The 17,261-nt window shown below is 34.8% G+C and overlaps 1 protein-coding gene and 1 long non-coding RNA gene across 2 annotated transcripts; both read right to left on the bottom strand.

Moving 5' to 3' along the window:
• Positions 1-7: 7 nt before the first annotated feature.
• LOC136814080 (uncharacterized) lies at positions 8-1,261 on the bottom strand. Its single transcript, XR_010847596.1, has 3 exons — positions 1,200-1,261; positions 508-623; positions 8-131 (listed from the first exon to the last, which is right to left on the bottom strand). It is a non-coding gene; the product is annotated as an uncharacterized lncRNA (long non-coding RNA).
• A 144-nt stretch (positions 1,262-1,405) lies between these two features.
• LOC136814057 (adhesion G protein-coupled receptor A3-like) lies at positions 1,406-16,481 on the bottom strand. Its single transcript, XM_067070554.1, has 15 exons — positions 16,224-16,481; positions 12,373-12,444; positions 10,876-10,947; positions 10,621-10,698; positions 10,291-10,359; positions 9,736-9,825; positions 9,337-9,497; positions 7,696-7,930; positions 6,700-7,021; positions 5,652-5,816; positions 3,460-3,560; positions 2,981-3,191; positions 2,267-2,453; positions 1,598-1,668; positions 1,406-1,453 (listed from the first exon to the last, which is right to left on the bottom strand). Exons 1-15 carry the CDS (start codon positions 16,424-16,426, stop codon positions 1,406-1,408), a joined length of 2,085 nt encoding a protein of 694 aa, XP_066926655.1. The 5' UTR covers positions 16,427-16,481.
• Positions 16,482-17,261: the final 780 nt, after the last annotated feature.

Raw genomic sequence — 17,261 nt, 5'->3', positions numbered from 1 at the left:
TCTTACCTGACATAACTGAAATATATGAAGATTCCCAAGGTCAGAATCAATAGAACACAAACCAGAGAAGCACCAACGTAAACAATAGGCTCCAATAAGTTGGCCGTCAATATTGTCGGTAACGGTTTTTTCTGAAATGAAGGTGGGAAAACGGTGATTGTGAGCGTGATTATCTATTACCAACGGGGCTGTCTACTTTCGCCTGTTCATTTTCGATTTTTTCGAGCTCCCTAACCTTATTGAAATCCTCTATTTTATTGATCTTGGAGAAAGTTGTCAGCTATCAAAAGGAAGCTCCTCCTTTCTCTAAAGGTTTTTTAGAGAATTTTTTAATAAGAACATCCATCTTAACTTTGTTCTTCATATTTTTGGTCCCTTATGTTCTTATAAATTCTTGTTCTTATAAAAAACGAATTTAACATCAAGATATGTATCTTATGAATGATATGTATGATATGTATCATATGAATGAGCTAAAGAAAAATGATTAAAAGTTAAACAAGATACCGTGAGGACAGCCAGATAGGTCATGTTTCCAGCTTCAAGGTTATGGCACCGAAAACTGGACGCGTTTCTTTGAGAACGGAACGCTTTGACACAAAAACTGGATGTTTTCCATTGACCTGAACAGAGAAAAGAAGTGTTGGACGTACAAGTTTAACTTAGGGTCGCAAAAAATATTTCGAAATGATTGTGTGCACCTTTGCACTAAAAACTGATTGAAAGGGGACTGGGTTCAATTTTACAAAGGACAAATGATACCACAGGTATAATTGATTTCTTGCATTATACATGCATTATTTAGCCCTGCTGGACACATCTCTTTTGAGTCTCAATGGTCAATAAGTGTATTCGGAAAAAAATTAGACAAACAAGAGAACGATACAAGGTCTGAAAAGAGATGATTTTGACCGTTTTACAGCATGCAAAAGGAAGGCTAAACTAGTAGAAATTTAGCTATGAATTAAAAGCTTCCAACGTCATATTAAAACTTTTTTTCAGAGTTTTCACAAGAGGCAAACGAAAATAACATCAATCCCAGAAGATACAAAGAATACAAAATATTAGAAAAGTTTCCAACGATTCTAACCGTGCTCCTAAGTAGACTGTTAACCTCGAAAAAGAATGCTTTACTCGTGTGAGCTTTGTGAAAGTGGTTTGGAAGAGTAAGTATGGCGCCAGACAAATAAAAAACTTACTATCGATATTGGACCAGTAGACAAAACGTGGATTGTCAAGATTCTGTCAGTAAAATAAAATATAAGAGATACTTAGAATTTAATGTTATGCTTATGAGTCTTAGACCATGTTCGCACGTGACGGTTCCGTCTCGCTCCGAAGCGGAATGAAGCCATTCTATTGGTTAGAAGTGACGTAATACATGAATGTAACCAATAGAATGGCTTCATTTCGTTTTTCGTAGCAAAACGGAACCGTCGCGTGCGAACATGGTCTAAATACAGATAGATAGAACATCAGAATTTAAAAGTAATCAAGAAGAAATTCTAAATAAAACTCTGAATGTCTTTCACAATGAAGATTAGAGCTGGAGAATTGCAAGGAAATGGAATGTGGAATTGAAGATGATTGTTCTTACGAAAGCGCTTTTGATGAAAGCCATTCGTAAAACTCGAATAGACCGTGTTTCGCTTCCGTCATTTAGTTGAGCTACGAGAAAGAAAAGTTTAAAAGAATAAATATTTCTGTTTGTTGCTTGTGATTATTGTTGATTATATAATTCTCTAACAAAAGTGTAAGCCTTGGAATTTCAGTGCTGTTTAAAGAACGGATTTTTTTTTCAAGCAAAGAGAATATTTCCCCGCAAGATTATACCTGTAGACATGGTGTAGAAATCTTTCGTCACGAGTTATCTATTTATCTTTCAACTTGTGTTGCAAAAGGCGGATACATTTACAGTTGCCTCTCTCTTATTCGATCTTGAAGGGACTAAGAATGTTCTTCTAATTACAGAAAGATTCGAATCATAGAGAGCATTTAAAACTTCTTTGAGCTGAGGGGACTTAAGTTCTAGTTCGAATTACAGAAAGATTTGAATATTAGAGGTTCGAATTAGTGAGAGTCGACTGTATGTGCTACAAACTAGAGAAAAACGGAATGTTAACAGCAATATTGGCCAAATCTCTTGATCCAAGCCACGATAGACTTCCAATATGAATATCACTGGTTCATTAAACTCAAACTTATTTAGGATAACAGCAATTATGCACTCAAAAATTATTTCCGAAAGGTTTGACACGTGACTTACCAGTAAATTTGAGGCCCATGATAGAGGATGTAGTCCAACGTTCTTGTTCATTTTCACCACCATCAATATCAGCTTTGGATTGTTTCGGTGGAGTTTGGAAGAAAGATGCAGTGGAAAACGAAAGTAACGTCAGTTTGTATACTTTAACATCACGTCCCACGTCAAGGGTCATAAGAATAGTTGCAGCCTGTGTGGTGGTAGGTGAGAATGTTGTTTAATCTTTACAGTCAGTTTTCTTTAATTTTATTTGATACATAGTGTCCTTAGTGGGTTTGTTGCCCCTTTGAGATTTTTAAAAATTCAGGTTCCAACTCGCATCTAATTTTTGCCTCCCCCTTGATTTTCAAAAAGATTTTTGCCCCCCCTGGCATTTTTAAAGGGGAAAGAGGGGGGACACTATGATTCTTTTTAATTTTTCTTTTCGCTGTCTATAATTGTCAAGCGACAAGTCTTAGGGAACCTATGTCGGTAATAGCTGTTCCGGCGATATTTGTAAAATTCGGGCTCAAAAACTCAGTTTTATTGAAAAATCAGACCGCGCTTAATCTTCGACATTTCTATTATGATTGTTTTGGCATGAACATAAGTGGAATAGTAAGAAAAAAGCCTTCGAAAGAAACGACGACGATTTCCTGATTTTTTCCGGTATTGGCACCCGAAATAAGTTCGTTACCTTCCTATACAATATCCCTTATTAAATACAGGATATTTTACCTTATTGGCTTTGTAATCAATACTTGGATAACAAGTTACAGCAACTTTCCCTTCAACAGTCAAATAGCAGTGAAGTTCGTTACCGATGGACGAGGTGGTTAGGGTGTAAGCTGATGCAGTGAGACCGTGGTGATCATGAAAATAATATCGTTTACGATACGTTTCTAGTTGAATCTGATCTTCAATATAATCTTCTAGAAGCTTTCGGAATCTAAAACATAATAAAATTTGAAACTATCAATTTAGAAGAATGGTCTTCATGAATCAGGAACAACATTTTAAAGATCGCCCTTATGGAAAGAGTTTAAAAATAGCTTTCTTAAGAGATACGAATATCATTGTCTAAAAGTCAAGCTTTATGCCACTTTTTGCTTTTCAATTTTAAGTTTCAGAGTTTTCGTTCTTAAAAGAATTTACTATATTTTCCTGAAGGATGACCTATTTTGGCATGCGATTTCGGTACAAACAAAAGACAATACCTCCACATAGCTGTGTGCCCATAAACTTTCTCACTCATCGATGTCAGCGAAGTATGTTGTTCAGCCAGTGCTCCAATTGCATTCCAATAAAACAATGAGTACTGAAGAAAATTTTGTAAAAATTAATAGTAGGAGGAATTAACTCAGCGACCGTATTGCAGTGGTAGAGCATCCGGCTACGGCTCGCAAGGTTGTGGGTTCAACCCCCAGCCGGGTCATACCAAAGATTCTCAAAATGGTACTTGATGCCTCTCTGCTTGATGCTCAGCAATTAAGAGAAGGATCAAAGATAAGTGGAGCAATCCAGGGAGAAAGAGTGGCACCTTCCCTACCTTCGGGTAGATAGCTATCGAAAGAGGAACCTTCGGGTCGCCTCCGACTGCGGTCGCAGACTTACTTACTAACTTCTCGAAAAACACTTGAAAATTAGATTGCTCCTCATCTCGATTATTATCCTTATCTTATCTTATCTTTCGCATTCCTATAAAATGATAAATACCAAATAAAATTTGAAAGAAAAATATATTGATGGGAGGAAAACTCCTTGAAAAAAGAATTGCAAATTAGATTGCTCCTTATCTCGAATAAAATAATCTTCCATAAATGATAAGAGAGATTTGTCAATGTCCCTTTCAGTTTGACAAAATAAGTACATTGAACAACAAACTGTAGTCCGAAGGTCAATCAAAAAGCTCAATTTGGTGAAATAACAATATCCTTTGCTAAAACAAGATGGTCAAGCATGAAAAAACAACAAACAAGTGATACTTTTATGGACCTACCTGGTTATCAAACTAATCAATGAACATTGAAACAATGAAACACATAGGACATAGCTGGTCAAAATATAAAAAAATAAAGAACAAGAACAACTCGAGAAATTAATGAAATCCGGCGTTTCTCGGCTGTTCTGGCGATTTTTAGAAAGTTCCTGTACCAAAATCAGTTTTATTGAAAATTGAACCATGCTTTGGACATTCTTATAAATAAATGTTTTTGTTTGAAAAAAAACAAAGACATAAAACGAAAAAATCCAACGAAAATCTGCAAAAACGGAAATATCCGGCTCGGTCATTTTTTGAGCATTGTGAATACGCATCATTCTGCAAAAAATCAGAGAAAAATTAGGATGAAAATTCGAGAAAATTGTCAAAAACCGGTTTTTCCGGCATATTTCCGGCATTTTCGGCCGGAAAAAAATGTTTTTCGAAAATCGGGCTCCGTCACATTTTAGGTATTGTCATTTTGCATCAGTGTGCAAAATTTAATAAAAAAATATAAGTACAGCTCGAAAAATTCAAGAAATACTGTCTTTCCAGCGAAATCAGGTTGTTCCGGCGATTTTTGAATAGTTCCGGCTTCAAAAATCAATTTTATTGAAAATTGAAACATACTTAATGGTGGGCATTGCTATTACTAATGTTTTTGAATGTAAAAAACAACCAATTATAAGGAAAAAGTCCAATGAAAATCCAGCAAAACGGCGATTTCCGGCATATTTCCGGCATTTTCGGCCGGAAAAAATGTTTTTCGAAAATCGGGCTCCGTCACATTTTAGGTATTGTCATTTTGCATCAGTGTGCAAAATTTCATAAAAAAATATAAAGTACAGCTCGAAAAATTAAAGAAATACTGTCTTTCCGGCAAAATCAGGTTGTTCCGGCGATTTTTGAATAGTTCCGGCTTCAAAAATCAATTTTATTGAAAATTGAAACATACTTAATGGTGGGCATTGCTATTAATAATGTTTTTGAATGAAAAAACAACCAATTATAAGGAAAAAGTCCAATGAAAATCCAGCAAAACGGCGATTTCCGACATATTTCAGGCATTTTCGGCCGGAAAAAATTTTTTCTCAAAAATCGGACTTGACCATGTTTTGGGCATTGTTAATACGCATCTTTGAGCAAAAAATCAGAAAATACTAATGATAAGATCTTGAGAAAGTGCCAAAAAACCAGTTTTTCCGGGATATATCCGGCATTTTCGGCCGGAAAAATTTTTTTTCCGAAAATCGGACTCCGTCACATTTTGGGCATTGCCATTTTGCATCATTGTGCCAAAAATCAGAAAAAACTAATGAGCCAATCCTGAGAAAAGCTGGTAACAGACGGACGGACAGACGGACGGACGGACGAACTTGGGTTAATTTATAGGACCTCCAAGGTAGGTCCAAAAATTTAATGCAATACCCTTGTCCCATCAATTCCTTTGTAGGTGATTCTGATATCGTCCAAGATCTTGCAGAAGAAATACAAATCATATTTGGTTTTGATCGTGTGTAGATCATCGGCGAATTGTGTGTTAAATATTGGCGCCATATTCTGTAACTCTGCGAAGGAGTGCAACCGACTTTTCTGAGGTGGAAAAGTAAAACGAATGTTCTTCAAAGTCTGAGGACACTTTTTAACACTTTCTCAGCAACCATTTACGCCGTGTCAAAAATTTATAAACCGTTGGAAAGATATTCTCAAGGAGATTTATCAAAGGTTGAAGACTGCTATAAAATGGGAAACTGAAGAAGAGAAAGAAGATGAAAAAAATAAAAACAATATCTATAATAATATCTTTCCAATTGTGTTTTAACATGGCATAAATTGGTGCAGAGAAATTGTAGAAAAAGTAAAGCGTTGACATACTTTTGAGACAGACAATTTGATTTATCAACATACTGTTTGGAATATCAAGAAACGTGTTAGTTTGTAGTGTAAGTAGAGTACAAAGGGGAAATACCTAAAAAATAAACGACGAGGATAATTTTACCATTCAGTATTGCAATGGCCAAACTTGGAGCTAAATATTAAGTTACAATATTTGCTAAAGTTAGCAAATATTGTAACTTAATATTTAGCTCCAAGTTCTCATGAAAATCAAACGCTTTCCACATCATGGTAGGACATCGCTTAAACCCATGAAGTGCCACTGGTATCGTATAAGATCGAGCGGTTTTTTCGGTCCTGTATACTATTGTTGCTATGGCTATGACCTAGGAGCGCTGCAACCCAAGCCACCCTGTTTTTTAACTCCTACCAGAATAAAGAAAACCAAAACCAAAACTTTTCTTAGTTGGACCCTGTAAAGCGCATTTGAAACAAAAAATATTGGGAAAATTGAAGTTTCATAATGATGGCATTGTTTAGGGATATGGATGTTAAAATTGTAACTCACTTAGGCTTTTTTTAATATATTTACAAAGCCATACCCATAGCAATCACGAAGAAAATAAAAAACTTGACTTACAGCATAAAGTAATTGAAGTTTCTGTGTAGTTAGGTCACTAAACAAGCATTCGTTTACGTCAAACTTGCTCCATCCAGATGCACCACAATCTCTTGTTGCAAAGGTGTTTTTTACAAGACTTCCAAAGGGACAGTTTGACTTAACTTGAGCTCCGCTCAATGACATAGGCCAAAAGATATTTCCTCTGTCAGTTTTAGACGTATTTGATGGACAAGTTTTTTGGCTGCTTGATATGATTATTACATTTCTGGAGCGTTGATCAACCCCAGAATTCCAGACATCAGCCTTGCATGTGATGTTGCCATGAAACTTCTTTGATAATCTTTAATAATAATATAATTAAATAAATATTTTAGACATGTGAAGTTATCTTTAGCTTGAAAGTATAAGATTGAAAAGGGTAAATGGCGACAAAGATTCCGTAGAAACCCTGTTGGCATTTTCAAGGTTTTCAAGGCTTTTTTGGCGAACTTTTAGTGTTTTTTCAAGGTTTTTTGGACCTATTGGGTATTTTCAAGGTTTTTCAGAACTCAAATCGACTTAAATAATAGGATATGACTTGTTGACAAGGTGCAAGAGATGTTACTACCAGTATTTGGTCTAGAAACAATTCTTAGAGATTTAGCATAGACCGAAACTTCAGTAAGGACCCAAGTCAAAACAAGACAACTGTACTGTCACAATCAAGCAAGGTTTTCAAGGAATTCTTTCCCATTACATTCACTTTCAAGGTTTTCAAGGTTGCTTAGTCCAATTTCAAGGTTTTCAAGGTTGCTTAGTCCAATTTCAAGGTTTTCAAGGTTTTTAAGGTCCCGTAGAGACCCTGGCAAACATAGATCTAATCTAATCCATGGTGTTTTGCTTTCAAGCTAGTTCACACGAATTGTTTCTTTATTCGAAGAAGAAATGGAAAACTTTCTTGGTTTTTCTGACTCTTAAAGAAAATAATAGATATAAAAATCGAACATATAGAAGATATATAGATAGATGTTTTACTTGTCAATAGTCAGAGTACTGCTTAGAGAGCCAGTAGTCAAATCGATAGCTGCAGATATTGTGACATTTGCTTCATTCGATGGGATGGCTTGGCCATTGCTCAACCAAATGATGGAGGAGAACTCCATCCAGGTAGTGTAACAATGATATTCAATGTTATCATTTTCAAACATAACTTGATCTTTGTATGGGTAAAGGTGAAATTCTGGAATAGTGAAATCTGCTTTGTATTTAGCTAAAAATTAAAAAAAACAAGAAATCACGAAATTACAATAGAAGTATGTGAACAAAAACAATTTTAAAATAACCCTTATTGAATCATCCTTCCAACGAGGCATAATATTATTTCTTAGGTTTCATGCATCTGTTACATGCTATAGACCTTTTCATAAATTATGTCACGAACATCACTTGCCTCGTATTCAAACAATTACCATGGTGATTATGCTTCATTAAATGATTTTTTATGAATAGGAAGCAGTTTTAATAAAATCCGCTTGGAGTTAATCACCATGGCCATAATTTCAAAACGAGGCAAGTGATGTAAATTATGAAAAGGTCTATTTTTATTCAATTTAAAATTCACAAATCTGTACAGATTTTCCTTGAGAAAGAGAACATGATGAAAATATTGATTTTCTATCATCGTTCAAGAAATATTCTATTCCATTGTCTTTGTAAGACTCATATCTCGATTCTTCTCGATTTGCAAAAGAGTGTCCAACCAAAAAAGTTGACTACTGCACTTCGTAGAAAACAAATAATGTAATAGAAACACAAATTTAAAAAAGTTAAATAGACTATTAACTTTTAATATATAAATTAAGATGCAGGTTTTAAAAATGGTTAAAATGTAAAATTTCCACATTGCTTACTTAAGCAACCATATACATAGTGTCCTCCACAGAGTTTGTTCCCCCCACCAAATTCTTGATTTTTTTAAATCTCCCCCTCTTTCCCCCCCCCCCTATGACTTTTTGGTTTTTTAGTTTCCCCTCTCTTTTTTGCTTTCCCCCAGAAAATCCTGAAAATATCAGTTCCCCCTTATACCCGTATAAATTTCTCAAATTTTAACCTGACACAAACGTAAAATTTTGCTGCAAAAGGAATACTAGACAAAATAGAACAAAAATTGGTTAATTTTTCAATCATGATCTAATCACATGATATCATGTAGACTGACCTTGGTTGCTGAGATAAAGTTTAAGTGATTTCACACTTCCCCCACCAAATTTGCCAACTATCGATGTTTCCCCCCTCTTTTTTTTCCCCTTTACTATTCAAATTTTCACCCCCCCCCCCTCACCCATTCAAAATTGGAAAATTGGTTTCCCCCTTTATAAAGGGTGGAGAGGACACTATGATATAGTAAAAGCTACCACTTAAACATAATTAAAGACTAGATCTGGATGTGCAGTGTAAACAACATAACAACATTCTGGACACAGGCTAGCATAAATTTTCTGCAGCCTAAATTCTCGTTGCCGTAGAAACGTTTACGTAAACAATCGCTTTCAGCCAAATGAGCAACAAACCATCCAGGGTTTCTAACGACTAGATCTAGATCTGAAAGAAGTTTGCAGTCAATCTTTCAAAAAGTTAACATTTACTTTTCTTTTCTTATGGGGAAAAAGTCCTTACCACAATCCCAGGTGTCATCAAAACCACTTAACAGAGCACCCTCCAATTGAGCTGGATAAAAGCATCTTGACGGATTAGAAACTTCATTTGTGTCAATAGCAGCCCATTTTGGAAGCCATTGCATATTACAATCACATAACAGTCGGTTGCCACTAAGATCTCTAGAAAAATAACCATAATTGTAAACAAGTATTACGTTGTTATCACAAACACTTTGTACATAAAACTCTCTTATAGACAAACAATTCTCCCAAAAATATTATGTGAAGTCAGTTTAAATTTTGGTTGTTGGCAACATCATACAAAGGCAATCCATAATCTAATGTTGTAATATATAAAGATCCAAGTATTTAAATGTGGATTCATCTCCTATCTTCTAGCAAACTCACACAAACTTACACTCTTTTGACGAATGAGAATGACAAAAAATCAGAATAAGAGATTAAGCGTGCATCATTATTTTTTGCGTCTTTTTGGTTGCTCAAATCACTGAAAAAAAAGAATTAACAGAAAAACTTTTGTGAAGATTCAGCTGTCAGACAAAAAATAGCTTCAGGTGAAATTTGTCAGTACTCACGGGTACCTAAATAAGCATCCCCTGCTAATTAATATTTCAAAAATTTTCTTATTCCAACATCCCCCACCCCTCTTTTTTGTGGGAAAATATTTTTCAAAATTTCCTCTTTCACCCTAATTCTGCTGTTCTGCTAATTTCGCCGCACTTATTAAATTTTAAGATTTTTTCCAACCCCTATTATTCCAACCCCCGACCCGGCTATTAGATATCCGAGAGTGGGAAATCTTAAATTTAAAATATCCCAAATTTTTATTAAACCAGTGAACCATCCACAGACATCTTTTAAGGATTTGTTTCAGCCGACAAAACTGGTGTGTGAAAAACACCTTTTTAGGAGAAGATATTACAAAAAGCTTTATTATTCAAAGTAGACTTACAGTAATTCAATATTGAGGTCTGCAAAAGCTGTTTTTGAAACTTGGAGGATTCTGTTGGATCCAAGTTTTCTAAAAATTTTAAAACAAAAAAGATTTTAAAGATTTCCTACAGTTACAAGACAATACAGTTTACAAATCCTATGGTTTGGCATTGCTTGGCTTGCAATTTACAGACAGTTTTATTTGATTTAATAGCCTATGATTGAACTTGTAATCTGTTACACTAATTTGAGTTGAAAAATGCCAATATAAATTCATATCCCACCCACAGTAGTAGAGCAATTAGTAGAAGTCAAAAGTATTATCACTTACGTAAAATAAAATACTTACAATTCTGTGAGGTTGGAGAGTGAAAGCCCACGAAATGTACTTGATATGATCTCAACTAGATGGTTGTTTGATAAATCCCTATAAATATAAAACAAATTATCCCAAATTGTAATGTTCAATGCTAAATCAACAAAACCTGTACCAAAGAAAAGGTTCCTTTTAATAAGGGATGATAACTTCAAAAAAGATAAGATATCAGAGAAAATTAAGCTAAAGTAAAAATAGGATAATATTCAAAATAAAATAATGTCTTACAGTTTTACCAAAGCATTGAATCCTTCAAATGTTCCTTTTTCTATGGTCTTGATGGAATTGTCCCTTAGAACTCTAAAATGTTAATGAAATATCATGGGATTCAATCAAACAGATGTAGACCAGCGGCCGAGGCAATGGATTGTGTCACTTCGTAGGGCATCCCTTAGATCAGGGCAAATTTTTGATATTATGCTTCTAATAGGGTGTAGAATTGACAAAAAAAACTAGCCCTTCGAATCTCCTGCAGTTTTTGAGTGAATCGATTTTTAGTTAATCGATAGAACTTATCAAGGGTCCCCCTTTACTAACGGTTTTTTCGAAGTCTGAAAATCAAATATCTGAGACTACCAACAGATTCAGTGTGAAAAAGGGGATAAAGAAAATGGGGTTATTTGTTACGTTTCGACAACCTGGTGCCGAGAAATGGCATTTTTTAGGCAAAAAAGCGACACTTTTGGCGTTTTCCTATGACGTCAGCATTTTCCTAGGAGCATTTTCAGAAAAAATCATTCCCACAACTGGATAGCCCTGAATTAGTATTATCAAAAAATGGTATGGTTTGTTAACTTTCGATGTCTATATCTCGAGATATTTTGGTTTAAATATTGAAAATTATCAATATTTTTTGCTGAGTCAGCAGTTCTTCAGCATATTTATCCACCTTAAAAATGAATTATCTCGAGATCTATACATTAAAAGTTGACAAACCATACCATTTTTGGATACTACTAATTCAGGGCTATCCAGCAGTGGGAATGATCTTTTCTGAAAATGCTCCTAGGAAAATGCTGACGTCATCAGAAAACGCCAAAAACGTTGATTTTTCGCCTTAAAAATGCCATTTCTCGGCACCAGGTTGTCGAAACGTAACAAATAACCCCATTTTCTTTATCTACTGTTCACGCAAAATATGTTGGTAGTCTCAGATATTTGATTTTCAGACTTCGAAAAAACCGTTAGTGAAGGGGAGACCCTTGATAAGTTCTATCTATTAACTAAAAACCGATTCACTTGAAAACTGCAGGAGATTCGAAGGGCAAATTTTTTTTGTCAATTCTACACCCTATTAGCAGCAAAATATCAAAAGTTTGCCCTGATCTAAGGGGTGCCCTACGAAAACCATTTTTAAGGCCTTTTTTGAATCTCGGACGCTGGTCTAATGCTAGAAAAAGCCACTTCATCAAACAATAGACCTTATCAAAGTTTTTTATTTTTCTAAAAAAACAATGCATTGTGGGATTGTTTCGGAAGATTACAATAGAAATCTCTTAGGAATTCCTCGAGGGAAACTCTGATAAGGTCTATTGCCTTGCATTGTTGAATGATAAGAATAACATTGGACATAATTGAATAGTTTTCAAAAGCCTTGTGAGCTAGTTCCTAAAGCAAATTTATATATTCTCTACATGTTTCATGAGTTCTGAAAAATGTCAGGTAATTTCTTTTGAAAACGGGAAAAACCTAGAACCATGATTCAATTTGATAGCAAATTCTTACAACTTCCTAATGACATTTGGATGTGGAAAGCTTGATGCATTGATTGATTTCAATTTGTCCGATTTTATGATTCTAAAATGGAGTAAGAGAGAACCATTTAAAACAGAGTTAACTAGACGGTTCCCGTCGTCGTAAACGCCGGTTAACGGTTTTGCTTGCGCATCAAAAGCCTTTAAAATACTATAATGTGGGTTAATTCCTGACCTCGTTTTGGCTTAAAATGCCAAATACAATAATAAAAATTATACTTCTAAACTTTCTACATTAGTCAAAATTTTGTGTCTGTAAGCCTCGATGATATGTCTTTTTAAGATAACGGAAGTTTGTGTTCCATGAAATGCCATAGTGACCCTGTCAAAATTATCGAGGGTACCCGTCGTTGCAGACGCCCAAAGGTGTCTGAGGTGGTGAGAGGGTTGCTTCTAGGGAAGAAAAAGCCTTACTTGTGAAGGAGAGGCTCGCGCTTTGCGACTGAGCACTGAAGGTTTTCCCGTTTGTTGGCTTCGCATGCGGATAGCTTAAGACCGGCGCATATGCAATGCAACCAACATTGAAACCTTTTTAAATAATTTTAGACAAAGTTTAATCATCAAACAATAATGTTGGATTTTGTTGCGTGTGTTGATATAAAATAATTCGAAATCGTGCAACAAAAATGCCACACCTTTTTATTTGAAACTTTGTGACGTCGCAGTACTTTTTCATGAAATTGACGTCAGAACTTTTTTCGTTTACAAATAGCAGTGTAGAGTCTTCTCTAATCCGAGTTTTCTACGCTTGTCAAACTTAGCGCGAGACTTTTTGTATCGAAGGTGGATAGGTTTTCCAGCCGCGGCGTTCAAATTTTAGAAACCTTAACATATGTTACTGGGCTAGCGTTACAGACATTTTTCATAAACTCATTTAGTATAGTAAGATATAACAAGTCACTTTTTTTGGAGTCATGGATGACTAGTTATAAAGTGATATGATAATATACGAGTTGCGAGTTACGAGTTACGAGTTGCATTTAGAACCACAAGTTGAGAGTTACTTTTTACGAGTCACGAGTTGCATTTTAACAAAACAAAATCGTGAGTTACGAGTTACGAGTTACGAGTTGCATTTTAACTCACAAAATTTGCGAGTTGCATATTAAAAGTGCGAGTTGCATATTAAAAGTGCATGTTGCAAATCGAAAAGTGTGTGTGTGTTACAAATCGAAAAGTCAGTAAGAATGAAATTTCTATTGATAAAAGGAAAGATATTTTTTAAATGATTAAATGATTATTGCTGCTCACTGTTATACATAAAAAGTGCAAATATTTGGTGGAGAAAGAAAAAAAATGTACAAAAAGTATTTACATTCTGTACATTGCATGAGTGTAAAGAACTGTAGAGAAAAGTGCTCCTGGGCGGGGGTAATAGGTTCGGATGCGTTGTTACTAAAAAGGGTAACATGGGGTAACACGGGGTAATAGTGGGTAACAAGGTTGGTAACAGGTTGAGAATGATGGCTCTAAGGGGTTGTTTCACCTACAGTAATTATAAGATCACATGCAAAACGTGTACAATCATGGTCGTAATATTTTAGAAACAAGGGAAATTCCCACGAATTTTCAAAACTAAAAACGATTTGGAAGTGCTCTAAGGTTCTAAGTGCTCTAGGTTGGAAGGATAGAGTTTTAATGCTAGATTTAAGACTTTAGGATCTGAGGATCCAATAGTTCAAAAATGAAGAATATAGCCTGGAAATCTCTAAACCCATTCCAAATTGAAATATCCGATTAAATTTAAGAGATGGCCCAAAATCTCGCCCGAACTCCAAATTTTTAAAAACAAGGAAATAAGCTAATTTCTCAATATATTTTTAACATGATTGTAGAACAGCCATTTGAAAGCTATTGAAGCTTGAAAAGGGTGTCCATTTCTATCCTTTTGTGTTATCAGCATCAAATTTATAAGTGACAAAACCCCAAATCAGTCCCTCGTAGAGTGCCTTTTTTGAAAAATTTTGGGGAAAAGTAAAAAATTTTAGAAAATTTTGGATTCTTAGTCCCAATCAGGGTCACTTTTTTCTCAAATTTCGGCAAAATTTTTTTAAAAAAGAGTCCCATGTAGGGTCATCTTTGGAAACCTCAGCGGAGCATCCCTGTCGGTCGGCAAGATTAATACCCCCCCCCAGGACAAAACCTTTGCTGGAATTGATTAAAGAAGCTTTATATTTGACCATCAGATCATTATTTCATAAAAATACTGTAAGTGATTTTATCAACATAAGGACAGTAGAATAATTGATTAGAATTGATTAGAATTCTAAAACTGTCCATCCCAAAGTTTGCCTCTTCACAATATTTATCTATTTATATCAAAGGCATCTCATTCTGTACAATTAAAATATTTGATGTAATAAAGCTTGCAGGTATCACACTTAAGTAGCTTGTCAATAATTTTGTCAAAAAGTGTCAATTTTTCTTGAAAATGACAGGTAACGTCCACGTTATTAAAAGCAACATTAAAGATGTTTCTCTATATGAAGAAATACGCGCATTTCCTTTCAAAACTTAAAGTTATGTAATGCTCTGTTTTGTGTTTATACAAAAATGAGCGAAAAATGTGTGATTTGAGTGGTTTCACAACTTTAGTCACAAAACGTAAACAGTTTGGCTGAGTTTTTCATGCTTTCCTTTGGGTTCAGCTTTTTTTTGTGCTGTTATTATTTAAGATAACAGTCTCAGACTTGATTTTAATTTGCAACTCGAACTTTTAATTCACAACTCGCACTTTTAATACGCAACTCGCACTTTTAATATGCAACTCGCACCTTCAATTTGCAACTCGCACTTTTGATTTGCAACTCGCGAATTTTGTGTGTTAAAATGCAACTTGTAACTCGCGACTCGTAACTCACGATTTTATTTTGTTAAAATGCAACTCGTAACTCGTAAAAAGTAACTCGCAACTCGTGGTTCTAAATGCAACTCGTAACTCGTCACTTGTAACTCGTAACTCGCATATGAAAAATCCTCGTTATAAAATACAGTAAAAATCATTATTAAAGCCTTACATTAAATGATCTAAGAATATAGCATCTATTTTCATTAATAATTTCCATAACATTATCGTAGGCAACAGAAAACTATGGTAATTGTAATTTCTATAATGGGTGATATATAATGGCGTAGTGTTAAGGCATTAGGTAGATAAAAGATAGCTTGAAAACATATTCTAGGGGCCAGATGTTTCATTTGAGACAAGGGAAAATTTTGAGCAAACATGTATACAACCTGAAATCTTGATTTTTTTCTTATTTCTTCCTAAATGTTAATGATAATGTGATCATTCATAGTGTCCTCCCCACCCCCCTTTATAAAGGGGGGGGACCAATTTTCCAATTTTGAATGGGTGAGGGGGGAAAATGAAAATTTGAATAGTGAAGGAGGGAAAAAAAAGAGGGGGGAAACATCGATAGTTGGCAAATTTGTTGGGGGGGGGAGTATGAAATCACTTCAATTTTATCTCAGCAACCAAGGTCAGTCCACATGATATCACGTGATTAGATCAGATTAGATAATCATTGAAAAATTAACCAATTTTCGTTCTATTTTGTCTAGTATTCCTTTTGCAGCAAAATTTTACGTTTGTGCCAGGTTGAAATTTGAGAAATTTATGCGGGTATATGGGGGAACTGATATTTTCAGAATTTTCTGGGGGAAAGCAAAAAAGAAGGGGGAAACTAAAAAACTAAAAAGTCATAGGTAGGAAAAAAAGAGGGGGTAGATTTAAAAAAATCAGGAATTTGTTGCGGGGAACAAACCCTGGAGGACACTATGTCATTGCTAAGAACCAGAGAACCAAGAGAAGATACTTACATGTCAAAGCTAACATTGCTTGATAAATTCGATAAAGAAACAACCTCAACATCACGGCAAACAATCTTAAGCTGTCCATTAAACTTGTGAGTGCATTCACATCCTTCTTGCAAAATTGGACATGTGGCTGTGTCATTAAGTGTTATTGGACCAACCAGCGTGTGAATTAAGAATACAATGAAGGTGCAATGTGCTAATTTCATAATAATTAAAAGATGTCATTTCCTTTCATTCCTAATAAGAAATTGGGTAAAGTTAGATAGAGATTTATACAAATTTAAATGTTTATTTTTCTAGTATATACATCTACTTTTAATTTAGAATTCTTACTTTTAGATTCTTTGCCATGTAATAAAGTTTTACTGTGAAAAAAATACACTGGATAAGCACCTCAAAACAATTCCCTATGAACTCCAAATCCGTGGTTATACAGGGTGCAGGAGAGTTGACTCAATTTTAGACATGAAATCTCTCTGCTGATCCATTTTACCTTCTGACTTGTGGATTTAACAAAGATTGAAGTATGGATCAAAAGATTCTTGCCAGAGCTTTATGCTCAAAGACAACCAAAAGTAAGTAAGTAAAATGATTTAGTTTAGAGAGATCCTCCCAAAAGAGACAAGCTAGATGCTGAATGGACCTACCTGATGATGAAAGTTAGATAGCAATGCGAGGAGAAAAACATCAGTCAGAAAATATATCGTTTAGCGAAAATGCATAACGCAATAAATTCATCATTGATTGTTGATGGGGGGAGAGGGAAGGGTTGTAGGGAAAAATTAATAGAAAGTTCTGGTCGCAAAAATCAGTTTTATTGACAATTGAATCATGCTTGATGGTGAGCATTGTTATCAATAATGTTTTTGTGTGAAGAACATAGAAATACAAGGAAAACATATAATGAAAATCTGCAAAGACGGTGATTTCCGGCATTTTCAACCGGAAAAAATTTTTTCTCAAAAATCGAACTCGGCCATGTTTTGAGCATTGCAAATACGCATCTTTCTGCAAAAAATCAGAAAAGCTAAAGATGAAAAT

The sequence above is a fragment of the Clytia hemisphaerica genome, unplaced genomic scaffold (assembly GCF_902728285.1).
Source record: "Clytia hemisphaerica strain Z4C2 unplaced genomic scaffold, Clytia hemisphaerica genome assembly, whole genome shotgun sequence".
NCBI classification, from domain to species: Eukaryota; Metazoa; Cnidaria; class Hydrozoa; order Leptothecata; family Clytiidae; genus Clytia; species Clytia hemisphaerica.
This window is presented reverse-complemented; position numbering and strand designations above follow the sequence as displayed.

What these genes read in the sequence shown, in the direction of transcription:
- LOC136814057 (XM_067070554.1), bottom strand. Translation starts at nt 16,426, where the DNA reads ATGAAATTAGCACATTGCACCTTCATTGTATTCTTAATTCACACGCTG. An exon ending in GACCTCAATATTGAATTACT is followed by an intron (nt 9,826 to 10,290) that starts GTAAGTCTACTT and finishes CTTTTTTTTCAG; the next exon opens with TGATTTGAGCAACCAAAAAG. An exon ending in TTGATTACAAAGCCAATAAG is followed by an intron (nt 2,454 to 2,980) that starts GTAAAATATCCT and finishes ACCACCACACAG; the next exon opens with GCTGCAACTATTCTTATGAC.